The following is a 22,250-nucleotide window of genomic DNA, read 5'->3' as shown; positions in this document are numbered from 1 at the left end:
AGTAATCACATTTCAAGAATTAAAAAGAAGAAATCATACCATGCGACTGTCCATCACCGCCTTGGCCATGAACTTGCCCAAGAACTTGAACTTGGCCTTGGCTTTGGTCATCTGCGGAAGCTTGGAGGATTTACCCAGAGGCAGAGGGAACAGGCCATGCACCGCATGCACATAACTCATCATGGTTGTGGTTGTAGTCATGGTGGTGTTGTTTTGATTCGTAGTAGTGTTCTGCTCCACCACACTGGTTGTGGTAGTGGTGCTACTGGGATTATCAGAAACTGCCGGATCAGCAGAGTTTATATCACTGAATTGCTGTGCGATAATCATATTTAAAGCGTTCTCATTGGCGCCGGCGCTAGAGGAGCTGTGCTCCACCGGCTGTGCTAGCTGCTGCTGTCCAGCTCCACTGCGAAAACCATGCGAGCGACTGCTGGAGCGGTTGGGTGGATGATGCAGCTGCTGCGCTGTTGCTGTCGTCGTGGTGGTGGTGCTGCTCACCAGCGACGCTCCTCCCGTTACCGGAGGACTTTGGTCCATGGTAGTTGCCTCGAGGGCATCCTCAATGTGCAACACAGTACTGCTGGCCTTCACCACGTCCACAATGGTCACCGAGTTCTGTTTGTAACTATCGCTTCCATTCCAGAGACCCAGATCGGTGCGCTGCAGTTCCGCAGAGACCAATGCGTAGAACTCCAGGGTAGGTCCCAAGCCCGTACCAACCTCGTTCTCATACTGAATCTCCAGCAAGGCCTTGGAGTGCCCAAAGTCCTGCAGGATGTGCTCGGCCTGTTTAAGGATCTCCGTCCGCGAAATCGCACGCTTGCGGCGATCAAGCCGAGGAGCCACGCGTTCTGAAGACTCTGCAGCATTCAGATCGGGCGTGGTGTCCAGCAGACGCTGAAGAGCGCGGTCCCGATCAAAGCTAGTGGCGTAGAAAAGCAGGTGTCGCGTTTCGAAGGGGAAAAGGAACGGACAGGCCATGCCTATCTGTGGCAGCCACTGCGGTAGGTTTCCTGTCATGATGACGAGCGGATCTTGCAGCTGTCGGTTGGCCTTGGCCGTGATCTTCGGATGCACGAACTCCGCCTGGGGAATGATGTTCTGACGCACAACACATCCGTACAGATGCTCCCAGTGACGATTGAGAGCGTGGATCACTCGCAGCATACACAAGGCATCTAGCGAGGAATCCTGCACGGTCACCACATCAGCTGGAAGCAAGCTGCTGAGGAATGGCTTCAGAGCCGACATCACTCCAGGAGCAATTCCCTCGTGCCATAGCTCCGTCTTCTTGCGCATGAACTTGCTGCTGGATTTGTGCGCCTTCTTCGAGGAGGACCCTCCACCACTGGCCACTCCAGAGGACGAAGAGCACGATGATGAGGCGTTCGCATAACTGGAGGCGGTACTGGACGTGCTCTGCTGCTTTTGTACGCCACTGCTGCACGAGCTACTGCTGGAGGCTGCTCCCGCAGTTGCTCCCGAAGCAACTTCCTCCTCCACGGGGCGGTAGTAAATGGTGTGCTGCTGCACCCATATGCTAGCGTTTCCTAAAAGCGTCTCCGATTCGTTGTCCGTCTCAGGCTGCTCACTGACCAGCGGAGAGAACTGCTTGACCGCCTGGTAGACGGTCATATTGTAGGGCAACACGTGATCCCCGATCGTGAACTGCAGCTTGTGCTTGAAACCCGCCTGGGTCATAACCACAGCCGCCACGTTGTCGTCCATATCTTCTTCACTGTCGTCGTCAGAGTCCGCCCGGATGCCTCCGTAGCCGCGCACAACCAGATACCGCTCGATGGCCTGGACCATGGCCAGAGGGTCGATCTTTACAGTGCCGCCCTTCCACTGACGCAGATTGCTGCACTGCGGGTGACGTTGCAGGTTGCACTAGAAAATACAAATTTAAATTTACTTAGACATCATAGATATAAAGAGTTTACTTGTTTATATAAACGAATTACTTTAATTAATATGAGTCGAAAACAATTTAGTTAATGTTAAAGATTATATTAATTGGCTGATCACATTTAAATACAATTGAGTTGGTTTTAATGGAAATATTTTTTAATATTTTTTTAATATTTAATTTTAAGATGGTTTCATCTAAATTTAGTTTAAGGATCGATGTTGATTGCCTTCTACTTACCTTCAGTTGATGGGTGTTGAAGAACCGCAGCGCACTCTGATTGGACCTGCCCCCAGGACCGGCGGGAAAGTCGTGGACCTTAACTGGAAACTGTTCTAGTTGCGTGACGCAGCCGTTTAACTTGGCCACAAAGGCGCCGAATGCAAGTGGCTCGATGGTCGGCATCTGGCCGACGTTCTGGAGCAGGGGCTCCAAGGGCAGTCCGGCAAATACGTGCATGAAGCTGCGGAGGCGGGCATCGCGCTCCACTAGGCCCGACTCGCTGGTCATGTAGTTGAGCATGGCCTTGATCAGGCCCGAATGATTCACCTCGAATGGGGAGATGTCACTCTCCAAAAGGATGGTCTTCAGCTCGAGAAGAGCATCCAGACAGTCGTGGTAGCTGCCATTGAGCTTAAACAGAATGCTGGACAACCGCTCCAAGACGTTGGTGCTGCCCGCAGTGGACAGGGGAGTACTGCCCGTCGATGATAATCCCACTCCGCTACTTCCGGTCTGGGTGGCTCCACTTTCTGAGGCAGCCTTACTCCTTCGGGCCTCCTGTTCAGTGTAGCGCTTCACAAAGTCTATAGCCTGTTCTCGTACCCACTGACGAGCTCTTTCCCTGTTGGCCGCCGCTAGGAGATTGGCGTGGGAGATACTCTTACTGATACTTGCCGCAACGGCTGCAGCGTTCAGTCCTCCAGCTCCACTACCGGCGCCATGTTGGTTCACCGTATAAGCCAACCCAGCTCCGGAGCCGGACCCACTTGAGTTTGCGTTTCCGGCATCTTTGGAAAGGCCGTGGTGCTGCTGCTGCGACTGCTGATGGTGGTGATGATGATGAGTCTGGCGGCCCCAGCGTGCTGGATTGAGCGAAGCCAAGAACGAGGATTTGCTTGATCCGGCGTTGGTCGAGTTTCCGGCGTTAAAGCGAGACTTGGAGCTTCCAGAACCACTGCCTGAATTGGGCGTACTCCTGCCTCCAGTGCCGCTGCCAAGACCTTAAAAAGCGATAAAATCTTGATTAGGCTTATGTAAAATAATCAGGAAAAATGTAGTTAATCCCACAACTCTAATACCTTTATTTCTTTTTCAGGCTTATAGACAAATAAACTTACTTGTGGCACGGCTGAGAAGTTCGTGCATAGCGGAACTGGCCGAAGCAGGGGGCGCTCCTCCAACTCCAGATCCGGCTGCTGCGACTGCCGCATCCTCTTGCCTGGACTTAGCCCGACCACTGCTCTGCGACTTGCGTTTGGGAGGTGCTTTTCGCTTTAGCATGTCCGTCATCTTGTGCTGCAGCGCCGAGGCCGAGGACGAGGAGGATGAAGAAGAAGATGCGGAGGCAGCTGCACTACTGGTGGAGGCCACCACCAAGTGTGCGGGCTGTTGTTGCTGCGGCTGGTAGATCACCTGAGGCACCTGCTGCCCTTGTTGCTGGACACCAGTTGGAAGAAGCTCCAACTGGGGTGGTGGTGGTGGAACTGCCGGCTGCTGGAAGTGCACATACTGGCGTGGATCTCCCTGTTGGGCCACAAAGAAAGCAGCGGGCGCTCCAGCCGTCGAGGATGAAGAAGGAGCCGAGCTGCTGTAGTTGTAACCACCAGCTGAAGCCGAGGTAGCAGTGGCGTCCAGCGCTCCGGCTGGAGTTCCTTTGGCGCTGGCCGTCAGGGCGTTCATAGCATGCGAAAAGCTCTTCACGCTATATGATTGATGCTTGCTGCTGCTGGGAGTCGTGGAAGCGCTTGACGATCCCGGAGCGCTGTCCATGAAGAAGGGATTAACCTGCAGGCTGTTGGCGGAGGCCGGAGCCGATTGTGATCCGCCTGCATTGGCGGTTGGCGTGGCTGTTGTGCTAAGTGGCTTCGGCGAAGGATTCGCGCATATGGGATTATTCGGATCCGTCAGCTGAGTGAACTGGTAGATAACTCCCTCACGACGAAAGTGGGTGCCAAATACATCAGGCAGCTGGCGCATTAGGATCTCAGCCATTTGGAGGGCTCCAACCACAATGCGCAGATCGTTGCTGCCCAGCATGCCGGCAATGTGACTGGAGACCAGCTGATACTTAAGCACCTGACGCAGCAACTCCGGCGTGGCATAGTATACCATCCGAAGAAGGGCGCGCAGGCACTTGTAGCGCACATTCGGTCCGGCCGACGAGCTGTATACCTCATACAGGACGTTAAAGATGTGTTTAATGAAGTCCGCAGCGAGACCACGCTCCTCCTAAGATTCGATAAAATAAACAAATATAAGTCACAATATTGTCAAAAATTATTGACTTAAATTTTGATATCTAGAATTGGTCTGCTTGTTATTGATAATTAATTAAAAGCTAAATTTTTAACTAATTTTTCTGAAAACACTAACGCAGTGAAAATTTGCGTGAATCTCTCGGTAAGTACTATAACTATACAAATTGTAAAAAATTAAGTCAAATTTTTAGCAGTGTTATTGATTTTACATCTGTTTGTTTTCGTGGAGAACGGCAATATCATTGAATTATTATCATGTGCAATTAATTTTTACAATTCTAAACTCAGTGATTTAAGTAACAAATAACTCATTACTATTACTACTATTACTTTTGTTATTTGTATATATCCCTTACCTTAAGGCATGCGATTCTAGCGTCTAGTGATGGTCGGCGCTTGACTTGGGTGCCACTATTCGGTGGTGGATTATTATTGTTTATATTGTTGGAGGCGGCAGCCGCTGCTGCAGCGGACGTTGACGCTCCTCCCGAAGCTGCTGAACCTGCAGCAGTGGTGGTCAAGTCCTGTCCGGCAGTCATGGGGGCCACATAGTTGTGGTTGAGGCGACGCTGAACAGGACGTGTGGTGCCCGTGTCCTCGTTAATCTGCTGCATGGCATGAAAGTCCACAGTGTAGGTGCGTCCAAATGTGCTAAGGCTGATCTCATCCTCGCTGCTCTGGTTGGCGGCCTCAATAAGCCGGGAATCAATCGTGGAATAGTTGTGCCAGGATCCGCGATCATCACGCCACTGCCAGTGCACCTGATCCTGGGTGTTAAGCGTGGGCCGGTCCAGCAGCGAGTCCACAGCGAAAATCCCATCCAAAGGTAGGCGCGGCATCAGCTCGCCAATTAGGCATGTGAGTTCGTACAGCTCTGAAGGTGAGCGTGAGATCAGTTCCACATGAGTGGCACTGGCAGCAGCCGGCTCTGCATTTCCGGTGAGCAAATAAAGCAGGGTGGCTGCTATGTCGTTCCTAAGCAGGGAGATGGCCAAGTCTGGACAGCTGCCACACATTAGACTCAACATCCGGACCACGGCTGTGAAGGTTCCTGTATTCAGGATGGCCGGTGTGACCAGCAGTAGTTGCTGGCAGTTCTTTAACAGATCCGGACTAGCGATCTGCTGTAGGCGCTGACTATCGTGCTGGAAACTCTCCACCAGGCGACAGAAAGCGGAGCACACGCTCTCCACACACTTCTTGTCCTGCTGCGAGAGCAGGCGAGCTAATAAGGGCAAGCTCTCCGCAACGAAGTGGAATTCCTCAGGGTGCATGTTTAAGCAGCAATTAGCTGCAATTGCTAGTGCTGCCCTCTGAGCCACAATCGAAAAGAAATCCAAATAGGTGAGGCAGGCCGAAATACCATTTGCCTGCAGGATGGCCTTGTTGTGTCGCCTGGAGAGAATCTCCAAGGCGGTTAAGCTTTGTTCCGCCACATCCATGCACTGGATAACCTGTAGTTTCTCCAAAAAGACTGGAACCGCCTCTACCACGGTGCCCGAGGATCGGGGCAGAGCTTCCAGCATGTAGGCCAATGCCCTACAAGCATTGTTCATGATGTCAAAGTTGTGCTCCATTCGAAGGAGTTGGATTAGAGCAGGGACCACCTGCTTAATGGGAAAGCCAGCGAGGGTATCCTCGTTGCCCATCACCAGCATCTGACACATTTCAATGGCAGCCTGCAGCTGCTGGGATTCATCGTGAGATTGCAGTCCTTGCAGGAGTTGATTGGCCTTGGAACTGCTGCTGTTTCCAATGGTGCGATGGAGGATGTGGGTCATCCTCGGGCCAAGAGCTCCGAATAAGTGGGGCGGAAGTCCGCGAGCCTCGAGCAAAGCCTGTAGACGACCCACCTCGCTATCATCACTCTCGGAATCGGCGGCAGCAGCTCCTCCTGACCCGCTGCCATGCTGACCACCGCTACTCGTTCCGGTGGCTGTGGGTCCTCCGCCTGGAGCTGACCCTGATCCCGCTGCAGTCACATTGTTGCTGCTGTTGTTGCTGGCTGGTTGGCCGGCACTGCTGTTGCTGCTGCTCGTCACGCCCACGGCGCTGGTGGTTCCTCCGGATGCAGCTGATGCTCCAGTGGCTGGTGCTCCTCCGCCTCCTGCTGATCCTCCTCCTCCGCCGGCTCCTCCTCCAACGTCACGGGCGGCACTAAGAGCGGCCGCTACAATGCTGAGATTGGCTGAGTTGGCACCTAGACCGGCGTTACGAAGGAAAGCAAAAAACTCTTCATTAATATTATAATTCGACATGGCGTTTGGGAAACAATTATTTTAAAGGTTAAGGGATTTTCATTCGCGTGTAAGTAAAACATGAAACAAATATGTCAAAACAGAAAGTAAAGGCTTAGGATATAATTTTTTGGATTTGAATCGGAAAAGATTCAAAATTAAAGAAACGGTGAAAAATAAAAAAATTAAACAAATAATAAATAAATAATTAAGAACCATTAATTTCAGAGTAAATACTGCAACTTTTTAAAGATATGAGTAATTTATTTGATATATTCTTCCTAAATTTGAGAAAACTTAGTTAGATATATTTAACAAAAAATACGTTTTTAATTTTAACGATTCAAACTAAGAATATAATATTTAAGAAGAGTTTAAAATTGTATAATTGGAAAACATTTTTGTTTAATATAAAATATTTTCGATCCCCTGATAGTTAAATAATTAAATATTGTTAATGGCACAAAATGGGAAAGAATATTCAAGTAAAATAGAGAAACTAGTTAACAAACTTTAGATAAATAAAATTCTAATAAATCAAGACTATAAAAGTAAAACTAAACAATCTAAAGATAGCATACGAATAAAGTAAAATAAAAGGTGAAATAACAAAAGTGTGCTGCCACCTGGGTCGCCCTGTGTGATGTGAGTGCATGATTTTTCTGCGTAAGGTGAAATAAAATCAAATCAAAGCAATGCTAAATGTGTGTGGGAATGGGCTGGAATTGGTGCGTAAATGTATACTGATCGATTGGGTTGAACGTTTACCTGGCGTTATTTGCTGTCCACCTGCATGCGGCGGTCCACTTGGCGGTTGCTGTGCCATCAAACTATATGTTAAAGCATCCGAAGCTGCTAATCAGACAAAAGAGACGAAGACAGAGAGCGGGTGGTAGAGAGAAAACAGAGCAAAACAAAGTTAAGTCACTATTATTTCGGTTCAGGTTCAGATCGGTTAAGTTTTTTGAATTATTTGGGCAGACACCGCGAGCAAAGCAACGCAGGGATGAGCGAGCGAGAGACAGAGAAAGGAATTGGGGTTGGTGTGTTTTTGTGTGTAGTATTTTTTTTTCTTTCAGTGCAATATGGGTAGTATTATCACCTAATCTATAACCAGCACCAAAAAAGATAAAGAGTGAGACCAATACCCTATAATTTTTACAGTATTTACGATAAAACTAAATGCTCACAACAGAGCCCCCTCTAAATAGTAATCACTCGATTTAGTCAACAACATTTTGTATATTGACAGCTCTAAATAGTTATAGCTGCATTGAATACATTTTAGATACATTTTGACCGGACTGATTTAAACATAAGTTACCAGATTGTGTAGTTCCCACCTCTATCTCTGGGTGGTTTAAAATCCCAAAATATAAGGGCTAGGTTTAAGCAATTTTGCTAAAACTAATATGGGAAGATAGCATTTCGCTAAGTCTCAGAACCATTCATTTTTCGGAATGACAAAAATTCCGATTGAAAATGGTTAAACAATTTTATAAATTAGAACCGTATGTGTATATCGGACCACAATGACTCAATAAATCATAAGCCCTTAAGTGCGTGTGTGCTCACAATTCCTTATTAAAAACCATTGTTGAGCGAAGCGACAACTCATCTTCACTTGTCTTTGTGTATATTTGAAATGTATTGGTGTTTTTGCAACCCTGTTTCAAACTTTCCCTATTGTTAACCTATTGTTAACCCTTTCTAAACATGCTGGCGATGCGTTGGCTTTTTGATTTGCTTGCGGTCTCTCGTCCTTTTATCCTTATTTTCGCTCCTTCTTTATCTTCTTACCACTGCTATGTGTCACTTTGGGCCCCTGATGTATTTGTTGTGTCGGTTGCTGTTGTTGCTGCTGAGGATGATTGCTGCGATAGCTGAATAAGAATCCCGGCTGCACGAGCGTGGCACGCTGCTGATGTTGCTGTTGTTGCTGCTGATGTAAAGCCAATTGTTGATGTTGATGTTGCTGTTGTTGTTGTTGTTGCTGCTGCTGCTGCTGTTGCAACTGTTGCTGATGACGCACGGCAACTACAACTGTATTACCGCCCACCTGTTGGTATTGATAGGTACCAGGCGGTGGCAGCAATTGCTGTTGTACAGCAGCAGCAGCGTTGCTATGTTGCTGTTGCTGCTGGTGGTGTTGCTGCTGCTGTGCTGCTGCTGCCGAACTCACACAAGAACCCGTCTTGCCACGTGAACTGCGTCGCAGTGAGGAGTGTTGCTGCTGTTGTGGATTGTAGGCAACCTGTTGCTGCTGCGGGGGCACAAACGTGGCCGCTGTTGTCGCTGTCGCCGGCGTGTAGCGTGTTAGCTGAGGCGGCGGCGGCTGTTGTTGGTAGAGTGCCGGCGGTGGTCCTGCTCCTGTGGAGGTAAAATGGTGCGGTGGAGGTTGATGCAACACGGCCACAGAACTATGGTAATAGTGCGGCTGCGGTGGCTGCTGCTGTTGCACGTGTTGCTGATGCTGATGGTGTTGCTGCTGTGCAAAGTAAGCGGCAGCAGCAGAAGCTGGTGGATAGTGGGCCGCTGCTGCTGCTGCCGCTGCTGTTGGTGTCACAAAGGAAGACAAGTGTGCAAACTGATGTGTTGTGGGCACCAATTGAGGTGGATGTTGTTGTGGTTGTTGTTGTTGGTGTGTTTGTTGTTGCTGTTGCGACGGAGGTTGTGACGGTTGTTGTTGTTGTTGTTGCTGCTGCGGTGTCAAGGCATATGACGTTGTTGTTGTAGCCGTCGTGAGGTGCGGCATAATGCTGTAGTCAACAACGTTGTTGCTGGTGTTGCTATTGGTGCTGCGCGTGGCACGTGGCCCGCCCCCTCCTGCGCCTGGCCCCGCCCCCTGTCCATGGGGGGCGGCACGTTGCTGATAGCCGGACGACGTTGTTGCTGTTGTTGTCGCCTTTATAGTGTTTGCTGCTGCTACCCCTGGTGTGTTGTTCTTGGTTGTTTTAATGGTGCTGCTGGCACGTTGTGGTTGTTGTTGTTGTTCTCCTTTACGAGACAAGTGTGGGTGGGGGTGTGAGAGTGAGAGAATGGGGTAGAGGGAGTAGAGAGAGAGAGAGAGTAGTGGGAGACAACAGTTAACAGCTTTATTTATTGATGTTTTCAATCATTTTTTAGGGGATTTTTTGTTATTATTTTCTTGCAGCTACACTACTTGAGTTAGTTGGTTTGTTTTTTTTTTCATTGTTTAATGTAATGCAAAAAATATTATTTTGAGCGCTGTGTGTGTTTGGCTTTCAAAAAGGTAATGGCAAGGGGAAATCAGGAGAGGAGACTGGACGACCTTCTGTCGCTGACAATGATGATGTTGCTGCTGTCGCTTCTGATGTTGCAGTTGCTGCAGATCTCTCTCACACTTAACTAAGCACACGCACACACACGCACCCGGCCGTGTAATTCTCGTTTTTGTTTAATTAAATTATTCCCCATTGATTGATGTTTAAGCTGCACTTTGTTGTTGCTGCTGCTGCTGAATAGTTGCTGTTGTCGCCTCTGCTGCTGCAGCTGCTGATTTACTCTCTCATCTCTCTCTCTTTTTCTGCGCTGGACAAATGGTTGGTTTCATGCCGCCTTTGTGGACACCACAAATACATTCGAAACTTCGCTTTGGTTTATTGTTTTTGCACAAAAACAACAACATCATCATCATCATCAACAACACAAGCATCAGCAAGTAAAGTATTCTTTTACTCAAAAATCATATGTTAAGAGAGATTTATGTTTAATCATTTTTGTTTTAGATTAAATATTATGTGTAACTTGTTTGGCAAAAGTATAAATTAAAACAACTAAATTTGCAACAACAACAACGTGCAAAAATAAACATTTCTTTTAGGGGGTGGTTTTTTTGCAGGGTAAAAAGTATAATCCGAAAACGGTTTCAAACTAATAATATTGTTTAACACTTCTAAGTGGCATTATTGCCCGACAAACATTGCCTTTTTTTCAAAATCTGGCCAATAAAGCTGTCGCCCCCGCACAAAATTATATTTAACAAGAAAGGAAAGCTAACTTCGGGCGGAGCCGAAGTTGATATACCCTTGCAGAATACTCTGTAAATTATATTCTCCAAAATTATTCATATGATGCGTTCTTAATACTCATAAAAAATCACAACTTCCCAACTTTAAAAACACCAAATTTATAGCATTTCCAATCGTTCAGTTATATGGCAGCTATAAGATATAGTCGGCCGATCCTTATGAACTTTGGTAGGTCGGATTGATTGGCCAAAAATAAAACCCATAGAAAATCCCAACTTCCTAACTTTACAAACACCAAAATTATGGCATTTCCGATCAATCAGTTATATGGCAGCTATAAGATATAGTCGGCCGATCCTTATGAAATTTGGTAGGTCGGATTGATTGGCCAAATATAAAACCCATAGAAAATTCCAACTTCCTAACTTTACAAACACCAAAGTTATGGCATTTCCGATCAATCAGTTATATGGCAGCTATAAGATATAGTCGGCCGATCCTTATGAAATTTGGTAGGTCGGATTGATTGGCCAAATATAAAACCCATAGAAAATTCCAACTTCCTAACTTTACAAACACCAAAGTTATGGCATTTCCGATCAATCAGTTATATGGCAGCTATAGGATATAGTCGGCCGATCCCGGCCGTTCCGACATATATACTGCGTGCAAAGGAAAGAAGGGTGTGTGCAAAGTTTGAACTCGATAGCTTTAAAACTGAGAGACTAGTTTGCGTAGAAACAGACAGACGGACAGACAGACGGACAGACGGACATGGCTATATCAACTCAGGAGGTGATCCTGATCAAGAATATATATACTTTATAGGGTCGGAGATGTCTCCTTCACTGCGTTGCACACTTTTGACCAAAATTATAATACCCTCTGCAAGGGTATAAAAATAACACAATAACTAAACCCTTATGGGTAGTTTTCACTGATCATTTCTTGCATAAATAATAAATAATGTACAAATACAATGTGATCAAATGTGGGGTTAAAATTATAATGTGGGCGTTTCTTTGCGTTTCGATAAATGAGCCTTAATGTGAAATAAAACAATATAAATTAATGACTACTGAGTTTGGGTCAAAGGGGGATGAAATGAAAATTATGGTTGTGGTAAATTGGCAACAGGTAACAGCACATCCAAAGTTCTTAACACTTTCCCTGTATTAAACCTTTTTTTAAACCATAAAATGTAAGTTACATACATGCAATGCAAGCAAATAGTAGAGTACTCCACAACTAGATTCACTCGACTACGAACTTTTTAATCAGCGCAATTTTATATACACAAATGTATATACAGTATATATATTCCTGTTCCAGACAGCGCAATGTACGAATTCATACTGCCAGCCGATCGTTTGTCGTTGGCATATTTGAGTGCGTTGGCATTACGAACAATTCGCCTTTTATCAAAATCACAAAAACACTACAGTAGGCATTGGGGAACGGCGACAAGACGAGGACACTTCGTAGAATAAATGCTTCGTCAATGTATAAGTATACATATTTTTTTTCGCTACTGATAAGGAATGCGCAAACTGATAGACAATAAAAATCACATTATGACAACGAAAATACAAAGAAGTGCAAATCATTTCTGTCTAACCAAAAAGAAATGGTCGCAAAGTTTAAATTTAAAATGCAAAGTCTTTGTCTTGGCTCTGAGCTTTTAAAATTCTAGTTTAGGTCAGTACTAATGCGCCATTTTTGGCCTTGAAGAATTCTTTTCTAAACCGATTATCATTTATAAGCTTTTTTAACGGTGATTTTAGAAATCCCTCCACTTTTAGTTGTTTGGGATTTATTAGTTAAACCTTTATGAAAGTTTTAATAAACTTGTTCTAATTCTAAATCAATAATTATAATAATAATAATGATTCTTAATGCCACTCTAATAAAATTGGAAGTAAATAAATAGAAAGCGAATGTTAATAAGTTTTGGGGTGTTAAAAATAAACATTATTAAATGTGAAACTCATAAGTTTAGTCCTTTTACTAGTGGTTAAGTTTTATGGGTACACTACATTTAGTATGCAACAAAAACATTTCAATATTTACAAAAGATATCTACAGACATATATTACGAATAAATGGAAGATGGCTGCAGAATGCAATGCGGTGAAAAAGTAATCTGATGAAACTCACCACCAAGTTCACCAATCAGTTGTTGGGCGAATTCGCTCTCAGAGAGGTCCTCCTCCTCGATGTCTTCGTCCTCCTCGATGTCGTCGTCTTCCTCGTCGTCGACGTCCTCTTCCGTTGTGAGCTCGTCCTCCTCGGCAACGATCTGGGCGTCTTCCTCGTACGACGAGTCAGCTGAGTTTACAATCTCGTAGAAGCCCACTTCCTCCTCCTCCTCTTCTTCCTCTTCCTCGTCGTCCTCCTCGTCTTCGTCGTTGTCGTCCTGCACCTCTGGCTGGCCCTCCGCCTCCAACTGACCCTGAGTGTGGTTAACTGATGCCTCTGCGTGGTTCAGAGCCGCCTCGAGGGTCGGCAGGTGGTCCTCCACGTCCAGATTCCCGTGCACCGACTGTTGCTTCTCAGCTCCAGCTTCGGCACCAAGTCTTTCCGTTCCTGGGCTCTCTGTGTCCAGTAGATTCTGTTGCGAGTGGCGCAAGCTTTTCCTGGATTTGGTGATAACACCCGACTTGTTGCTGGATCCGGATCCTGCTGATCCGTTTCGGCTGGTGGTGGCAGTGTCCTCTGCCTGTACCACGTATTTTTCCGGCTTCTGAGAGGAGCGCGTGTGGCTAACCTTCCGCGTTTTGCGGTAGTAGTTCAGCAGATTGCCGCTGCGTCCGGCACGAGCTATTGTTGCCCCTCGTTGGGGAGTGGTCTCGACCACAGCTCCCGATCCTCCACCACTAGCTTTGCGCTTGTTCCGACAGCTGGCCGGAAAGCTGCTGGAGCTGGCACTGGCCCGGAACTGGTGGTGATGATTATGGCGCGCCGCAGCCGCAGCGCTGCTTGTGCTAGGCAGCTCCTCTGGGGAAATGGTCTTGGATCGCGTGCGCTGAGCTACACAATCTCCGGATGGCTGGAGAGGCGTCTGGTCGACGCTTATTACAGCTAAGCCAATTCCCGCTGCTCCTTCCGCGACTGCTGATCCCAAGGTCTGCTGCAGGCGGCGTTTCTTGAGCGGAGAACAAAGCTCCACCAACTGATCTCCACCGGGCGCCGCTGAAAAAGGCATCGGAGAAAAAACAGATCAAATTCGGATTATTACTTCGACTCGATCGACGGGCTTATAACTATTTTTATTCTGTGGCTTTTTTACGGATGGGAATAGAGGAAATGATTAACTAGTTTTAAAATTTGGACAAACAAACAAATACAAAATCATGAATTTAGAAACGTCAAAACGGTAGCAAAAAAAACTGTCTGTCTATGTTTTCGTAGTCCTATGCAGAGGGTACTTTAAGTTTGATCAGTAGTTTTTTATTCAGAAGCGGAATTTTCGATACTGCCATTGTATTTTAATATAGTGCCTTTGACCCAATATTGGAACAGATTGGTAGATTGGCAAGATTCTTTTCTAAACAATTAAAAAGAAAACAAAAAAAACTTTAAAGTAATTTTGTGGCAGCATAATTAAAAACAACCAAATGTGGTTCATTTTTTAAATAAAAATTCCGATTGATAACATTATAACATTAGCAGCATAATCAAAAACAACCAAATGTGGTTCATTTTTTAAATAAAAATTCCGATTGATAACATTATAACATTAAAAAATTGGTTTGGAATACGTTTTTTTAAATATCTCTCTAATAGAGGAAAGGTCTAAAAGTTGGACACGATAAAAAAAAAAAAATTAAAAACTAAATGAATGGCGTTTCGGTTCATTAAAATATTTTTTTAGGCAAGTTGTTCCATTTTTGTTAAAATTATGATTACAACAATTTCTTACTTAAACAAGAGAGAACGCTATAGTCGAGTGCCTCGACTATTAGATACCCGTTAGTCAGCTAAACAACTTAATATAAATATGCCTTCTTGTAATAAATTGACTAGAAATATTAAACACACATACTTATATTGGCTAAACACATACATTCTTAAATAGTATTATGTATATTAAAGTCTAAATGTTTGCACAACACGAGTAACGGGTATAGCGAATAGCTTTCTTTGAAAGGAGTTATCTTTACATACATATGTATATGCTTACATACATACACACATAGGCCATTGTTTGACTCAGACCTCCAATTTGGCTAACTTGATTTGATTTGCATAGTTCTTGGGATATAGTTCGGTATTGACAAATGAAAACCATCGCAATTTCCTTTAATAGAAATCCTTATCGAGAATTAACGTTGACTCTGTTGAGCACCTTGGCCAGCTGTTCCAAAGTCATCCGTTAGGCGCTAGCCATGCTTAAGCGTTTAATGGGTTTTTGGGCGTTAGAGTGGGCGTGGCAAACTTTTATTAGGCCAAACGATATTTATTGACGAAACAAATACATATCAATTAAAATTTTCATAATATCATCAAAACTGTGGCCACAGCTTGTGGCTTGTGGGCGTCAGTGGGGGCGTGGCACCATTTTGAAACAAACTTGCGCTGCGTATGAACTCCTAAAATCTACATGCAAAATGCCAATCTTCTAGCTTTTATAGTTTCCGAGATCTCAGCGTTCATACGGACAGACAGACGGACATGGCTAGATCGACTCGGCTAGTGATCCTGAACAAGAATATATATACTTTATAGGGTCGGAAACGCTTCCTTCTACCTGTTACATACTTTTGCACGAATACAATATACCCTTTTACTCTACGAGTAACGGGTATAATAACGATTTCTTTTACTTGTTCTTATGGTCTTAGAAGGAATAAAATTTAAAAAAATTATTAGATGTATAAAGTTTTTTTAGTTATTACATTTTAAACATGAGAAAACTTTATAAAATGTATCGATAGTAATTCTTATTAGGTTACCAAAGGTTTTTAGGATGTTCTAACAATAAGGAAACTCACATTGGAGGCTACTGCGAGTGTGGTTGCTACTGCTGCTGGCGGTATTGCTGCTGCTGCTGCTGGCGGTATTGCTGCCGCCGCTGTTGTGCTGATGATGCTGACGCTTACGAGTGCCGGGCGAAAGCGATTGATCACTTGGGATCGGGATGGATTTGGATGCTGGCGATGACGGGGAACGAAATGCTGCAGCCGCGCGATTGGAGATTTGCGACTCCTTGCTACTGTGGACTGCTGCGGAGGAGTGACGGCCTTGACTGCGGGAGCGACGGGAGGAGGTGGTGGTAGTTGCAGTCGAGGTGGTGGGTACTATGTCGACGGAGGAGCTGACGGCAGGACCTGATGATGTTGCCGGCGTGTTGCGTTTCTTGTTTTTGCTTGCGTTGTTATTGCGTCGCCGCTGGGACGAGTGATTGGATGAAAATGTGATATGGGCCGCACCGGTATAATTAACCAATGTCGCTGCTGTTGCTGTTGAACCACCGTCGTCGTGCTGCCCCTCCGTCAATGCAGAGAGCGATTGACTTTTAACGGATTCGGCCATAGACGACACTTAACCGCACCGGCATCGAACACACTAAACATGCCAACACAACCAATAATTTAATATTGATCTCGAAATTTTTGCTCTTAATCGGTCCGACAACTATACCATGGAAATAGTCTTTAAATTATATTTAAATTTAGGACGCTAATTGTCTTTTTCTCATTTACACCGTTATTTCATAATCACTGTTTGTCTCTTTCACTTCACTTTTCACAGTTTTTCCTTGCCGATTTCCTTTCTACGTGCTTCGTTGGACAAAGTTTTGTGCTGCAATAAATGAGAAAAAGATACAGAAAGGGTGTTAGAGCAATGCGATACAAAGTAACAAAATAGAACGCATTTTACGAGCACGTTGCAATGCAAACAGAGACAAAGAAGTGGCCACGAGTCGGAAAAGTGGAGAGCCTCGGGTAATAATTGACAATTGAACATTTCGCTTACTCAAAACACTTGGCTTTTATAACATTACATTTATTAAGAATTGAATCGGAAAATTAACTTAAACTTATATTTCTTGCTTTTACTAGTATAACCTTGAGATTACATGTTTTACTCCGAAAAGATTAAATATTTTTAATTAGCATGAACAGAATGTGTAAGAAGTAGATAATTTCTACCTCTTCTTTAAAGTGGCTTTTAATCTAAACTCTAAAAAAGAAAATAATACTTTAGAACTACAAAAAAATATACTTTTAAAACTAATTTTCATCACCAATTCCTATTAACTTTAGCCATTAAATACATAAGTATTAGTTAGTTCGAGTGCCAAGGCAACATTCGGCCTAAAAATAGCCACAAAGGAGACGGAACCAGATAGAGAAGACCCTCACCCCAGGAACTCGAATATGCAGAACTCAGAAATGCAGAGGAGGCAGCCAAGCGAAGTGATCGGGGCACAGACAGGAAATGCTGAAACGCTGACTTCTGACAATGCCGAGTGGTATGTACATAGGTAATGCCCAAATGGAAGACAGTCACCGGAATAGAAAAGTAGTAGTACCAAAACACACTAGAGATAAGGGGAAATACAAAATATCGCACTCGGGGGGGCCTCAAGAGAATGTGAAAAACCGGCTCAACTCAAATCAGGGGTAGGAAGATAGAGAGAGGCAAAAGAGAGAAGGGACACTGGCAGAAGCCAAACGCACAAAGGCAGATTTTCAGCCCCGTTTTTAAGGACAGGTACTAGCATACAATGGAAAATGCCACACCACATGAGTGTTGCCAACTATTGATTGACAAAAAAAAACAAACTAAATAATTGAATTTAAAACACAGTTAATTATATAATTATAAACCAATAAAACATTTAAGTTAGCCTGATCAGTATAAAAATAAGCAATGAAATGGAAGTATTAACTTAAATCAATATCGTTTACAAAATTTAAGACGAAAGAACTCAAGAGTGTTTATTTGAAGCTTTAATACAAAAACATATTTTAATTCTGTGAACAATATTCAAGAACTCAAGGGCGGTTTAACTTTTCACTTTCACAGTAGTTTCGTGCTTTTAAATTTATTAAAAACATAGTGGTTTACAGATGTTACACTCCATTAAGCGACAGCTGAATTAAATTTCTATTAATATAAACCTTTAAATTTAGATATTTATATTCAAAAACAACACTCGTTTGCACTAATTCACCACAAACGAATAAAACACTAGTATTTTCACCTACATTAAATAAAGACAAATCATATTAAACATTTTAGACATAATAAAAAGTTGAACATTTGGAAAAGGCATATTGGCTTACTGAAACTAACTTTTTGTAAACATTAAACTTCATCGAGAAAAAGCCATGTTGGCAGCACAGAAGAGCAAGGAAAACTAAAAACGAATAGCTGATAACAACGGAAAATATACACCACCTATGAAAATACACACTCCACCACTCGGAAAACACACATATTTAATTCCACTCACACACACTTGAGCATTTTGTCAACATATGAAAATTGTAAATAAGTTAACAGCTGTTTGTCAGCAGCAGCCACCGACACGTGCATGCGAGCGAGGGAGAAAATCAAAGACAGACAGAGAGAGAGAGTAAAACAAGAGCGAATGTTTTGAGTGAGATGTGAACTGGCTCACTTACACTCGCTCACAGCTGTGCTAATCAGCTGTTCTCGGTCGTTTTGTTTATGTTTTGCCTTTCGTAATGCCCAGCGCGTCCGTGGATGTGTGGGTTGGCTATCTGCCCCTTCCAATGTGTACGCGAGTGAGAAACAAGTTCTGCGAGCGTGTGTGCGAGAGTTGCCATGCTTGTTTCCAAGAAGATGAAATGAAAGAAAATCGAGCAAAGCACAGCCTTTTTGCCTTTGCTTCCACTCGTCGAAAAAGATGAGATTTGAGCGTGTTCTGCTTTGTTCTGCGCCCTTTTCGTACACATTATGTACTCCAACACCCCGTCTACATAAATCGCTTATAAACCAAAAAAAAATGCGTAGTTTCAAACACGTCTGCCCTTTTACGATTTGGTTTCTTTTTTTTTGACTTGCTTCATTGACAGTTCCTCTCAAAACTGACAGGCAAACAAGAAAAAATAACGAATCACAAAAACGAATCGTCAAACATTTGCCAAAGTTGCTGAGCTTACCAAAGCACCAACAAAAAACGAATACAACAAATTCAGTTCAAGGCCATCGAAATGAAACCAGCAACCCAAACAAAAAGACGACGTCAGCGGTTTTGGTTTGGTGGAAAATTAGATGAATTTGACTTTTCAATTGTTGGAGACAAAATTTTCATTGCTTCTTGCTTGTTAGAGATGGCAATCTGTCACGATGTGATTTTATTTTAAGAGGTACATTGCCGAGATGCTTGTTTTAAATTGTTTAGCTTTAAATATTTTATTTATACTTAATAAATATACGATGACGTAATACATTAATAGACACTAAAGAAATGATAAGTCATAATGATAAGTTTAAAAAGTGAACATTATAGACTTTTTTGCTTTTAAAATAAGACTTGTGTATATATTATAACTTTAACGGTATTGATGCTTGTATAATAATTCCATAATATTTTCACTTTGTTTACCTGGTTTGTTTAAAGATAAACTCTAGACATGTCTCTTATCTCCTTTCTGTTTATTAAATAATTGCTCTGTACCTATTTTGATTTCACTTTTTAAACATTCACATAACTTCGTGTGAAATCGTTTACCGAAAATATTTCCCTGGTTTCTACAATTTAGAGAACATTTAACCGAATCGGCAAGTGCCGACACCATATTAGTTCGTTCGTTCCAAACACCCAACCCGGGCAATATAATCTATCTACATCTAATAGTCTCCACTCGTATCTCCGCCCCACAAGTTTTTCACACCGAAAAGCACAGACAAAAAAAATTATAAGCGAGGCCACAAATGGCAGTGTGCCAGTGTGAGTGTACTGTGTTTATGGATGTGTGTGAGTGCCAAGCATTTTGCTTTGCGTGTGGCAACTCCAACATATGGCGATAGCCTTTGTGGTTGTTGCGTTTGGTTGTTGTTGCCTTTTATCAGCGGTTGAAAATGTGAAACGTGAAGGGTCTTAGGCTGAAACAGATACAAAAGCATTTAATGCAGTCTACATTTGTTCAACTTCTCTATTTTCGGCAAGCAATAGTTCTATTAAACACACCCATATCAGGTTGATGGAAATCGGAAAAGAAAGATCAACATTTTGTATAAACCATATAAAAAAACCTTTTGACGATGTGAGAAAGTCGTGACAATCGTACTTTCAAAATAAAAAATGTTTGAAAAAAAAAATTGTCGATAAAAATGACTAAACAAAACTATGTGTGTCCGAACTATTTTATTGCCAATTTTTATTCTTTGTTTCGTGAGAGTTGTAGTTGGTCGCAATTTAAAATCGATACAAAAAGTGCAATTTCTTGAATAAGCAATTGCAATCAGCAATTTTTTTTTCGAATTTCAAGTTTAGTGCCAGTAAGTTAAAGAATGGTGGGGAGCAAAAGATAAGCTCGACTGTAGTACAATTAAATTATTTCAGCTGACTGCAACCACCATAAACCCGTAAGCGACACGAAAGTATGACAACCCTGGACCAAACATAATTGATAACAATTTGTGTGTACATGTGGCAGTGTGAGCTATGCCCTACCTCCCTCATTCCACCCCTTCTCGATTTCCCCTGTTCGTTATGCATTGTGCGTGCTACGTTGTTGGTATTGTTTGTAACTTATTTGAATATCGTTGTTAGGAAGCAGTCGAGCGCATATTTAAGCTGGTCCCAACAGTGCTGCCCTTTAGCAAGTTTTCTATATTTCCCATTTTCCTTTCCCGCATAGGTCGACATTTTATTTTTGTTATCTTTTCAACGTGTTACGAAACCTGCCTACGCACGGTTTTAGGTGAGCACTGCGAAAAACTTGGGTCAAAACTACACCAAGGAAAGTTGAGCAGAAATATGCTCTTGTTTAAGATTACAAACTAATTTTAAAACCTTAAATATGATTAATTTCCTCTGCCTAATTGTTAGTTACACAAGGTTAGAATAGTGGAAGGTCTACATAAAACCATTTTAAGCTAGAGAAATCGCAAATTGTTTAATTTTCATTTTTGTTTTTGGTTATATCTTAAAGCCCGGATTCTGGTTTGGATTGGGATTAAATTAGCGATTTGTAAATTTTTTGAAAAGTAGATATTTAACGAGAAAACAGGCAAATTACGTAGTTGAATAAGCGAACGCAAGAACGCAATACCAACTACACCTGACAACCCTAGTGAGTGGGTGGGTGGGTTGTGTGTTGTGGTGGCACTGGACATGCAACAATTAAACTCCGAAGGTTTTTTCAGCCACTTGGGAACTACTTGAGTTTTTAGAGGCAAGGTCAGCAGAGCAGCATTTGAAAACTGGTTGTCAGGAGGGAAACTTTAGGTCCAGTAAATTAGACTTTTACACAACGCGTTATGTACATACACCATATACGCATACACTTGTGCAACGGCTGTTATATACAGTTATACACACTACTTTGCTGCACATTCCACAAAGAAAAGCGGAAATGAAAAAGTAACTGAAGAACTGTATTTAATTCGCTTTTATTTCGCGAGTAATGTGCATTATTAAAAACGACTGAAAATGAAATGTCGATTGAAGGAATATGACATAAAAAAGCAAACGCTAAAGGGAGCACACGGCGCTGCATGTGCGCGAAAGAGAGCGAACGAGGGCAAGCGCATGACGACGGATACACTCACACTCACAAAGGCTGACAAAAGAAGGAAGAAAGGGAGGAGGAGAACAAATAAGTCTCAGTATGTACAACAATATAACAAAATCAAAGCGATGAGCAAAACTTAATGCATACACAATTTGAGCGATTTACATGCCCTGGTCCACCGAGAAATTCGATTTAATTTTAATTTCAGTCCAACGCAGCGTGATAATACTCGGAATTATATAAACGGCAGCACCTTTTCGGTTTCTACACACCATGTACCAGTCGCATCTAGTATATAGAAAATACAGCCGTTTGCATTTCGCTTTTCAGCTGTGCACGCACTCAAATCCAACTCACGAATGAAACAGAAGCAGAAACGACAGAAACACCAGCGCGCTTAGCGGAAAATGGCGACTGAGAGCGCGTGAGTGAGAGAGCGCTGTTCGAGTGGAAGCGTGCGACTGCACTCACATCCATTCGGGGGCAGCAAATATTAGTCATTAGAAACAAATTTGATAAATAAAAGCCTCACAGCAGTTGGAGCACATAAATAAATCAAAATAAAGTCACCCAATAACCAGTGGACGAAAAACACTCAATCCACCCGAAAACAGGTCACTCAACCCTCGAGAATGAGGTCAACAAACCGCTCTCTCTCGCGGGTTTTTGTTTCGGCCTAGCACCTTGCATGTGTGTCATTGTGCTAGCCTAATTGATTTTAAACACAAAATTTATAAATAAGTTGAAATTCCTGATTTGCTTTCACTCAAAATGGCCGAGTGGCCATGTTATATTGAGAGGGAGCAAGTGAGTGAGGTTCTGCTTTTTCCTTTTGGGGGTTGCCCACTTCCACTCGTTCGCATCTTGCTCCCTCGCTCTTTTCCATTGTACCTGTGTGGTGCGCCTGTGTT

At 43.3% G+C, this 22,250-nt stretch overlaps 1 protein-coding gene across 10 annotated transcripts in view; it reads right to left on the bottom strand.

Annotated features, from left to right (window-relative positions):
* Window positions 1-22,250, bottom strand: part of LOC108041572 (E3 ubiquitin-protein ligase TRIP12) — a 33,672-nt gene that overhangs the window by 2,960 nt on the left and 8,462 nt on the right. The window contains exons 1-9 of one of the 10 annotated variants that reach the window (XM_044457137.1): window positions 21,612-21,711; window positions 15,616-16,426; window positions 12,779-13,813; window positions 8,430-9,626; window positions 7,398-7,484; window positions 4,749-6,592; window positions 3,253-4,363; window positions 2,153-3,135; window positions 40-1,893 (exon numbers count right to left, since the gene is read on the bottom strand). In XM_044457137.1, the coding sequence (XP_044313072.1) occupies window positions 40-1,893; window positions 2,153-3,135; window positions 3,253-4,363; window positions 4,749-6,592; window positions 7,398-7,484; window positions 8,430-9,626; window positions 12,779-13,813; window positions 15,616-16,156 (8,652 nt within the window). In that variant the 5' untranslated portion in view covers window positions 16,157-16,426; window positions 21,612-21,711. Of the gene's footprint in view, window positions 1-39; window positions 1,894-2,152; window positions 3,136-3,252; window positions 4,364-4,748; window positions 6,593-7,397; window positions 7,485-8,429; window positions 9,627-12,778; window positions 13,814-15,615; window positions 16,427-17,926; window positions 17,990-21,592; window positions 21,712-22,250 lie in introns of those variants that run through there. The other 9 variants (XM_044457138.1, XM_044457139.1, XM_044457136.1 and 6 more) reach the window with 9 other exon arrangements.

Source organism: Drosophila rhopaloa, unplaced genomic scaffold (genome assembly GCF_018152115.1).
Source record: "Drosophila rhopaloa isolate 14029-0021.01 unplaced genomic scaffold, ASM1815211v1 contig_155, whole genome shotgun sequence".
Taxonomy (NCBI): Eukaryota; Metazoa; Arthropoda; class Insecta; order Diptera; family Drosophilidae; genus Drosophila; species Drosophila rhopaloa.
Note: the sequence above shows the minus strand (reverse complement) of the source record. Positions and strands in the feature narration are given on the sequence as shown.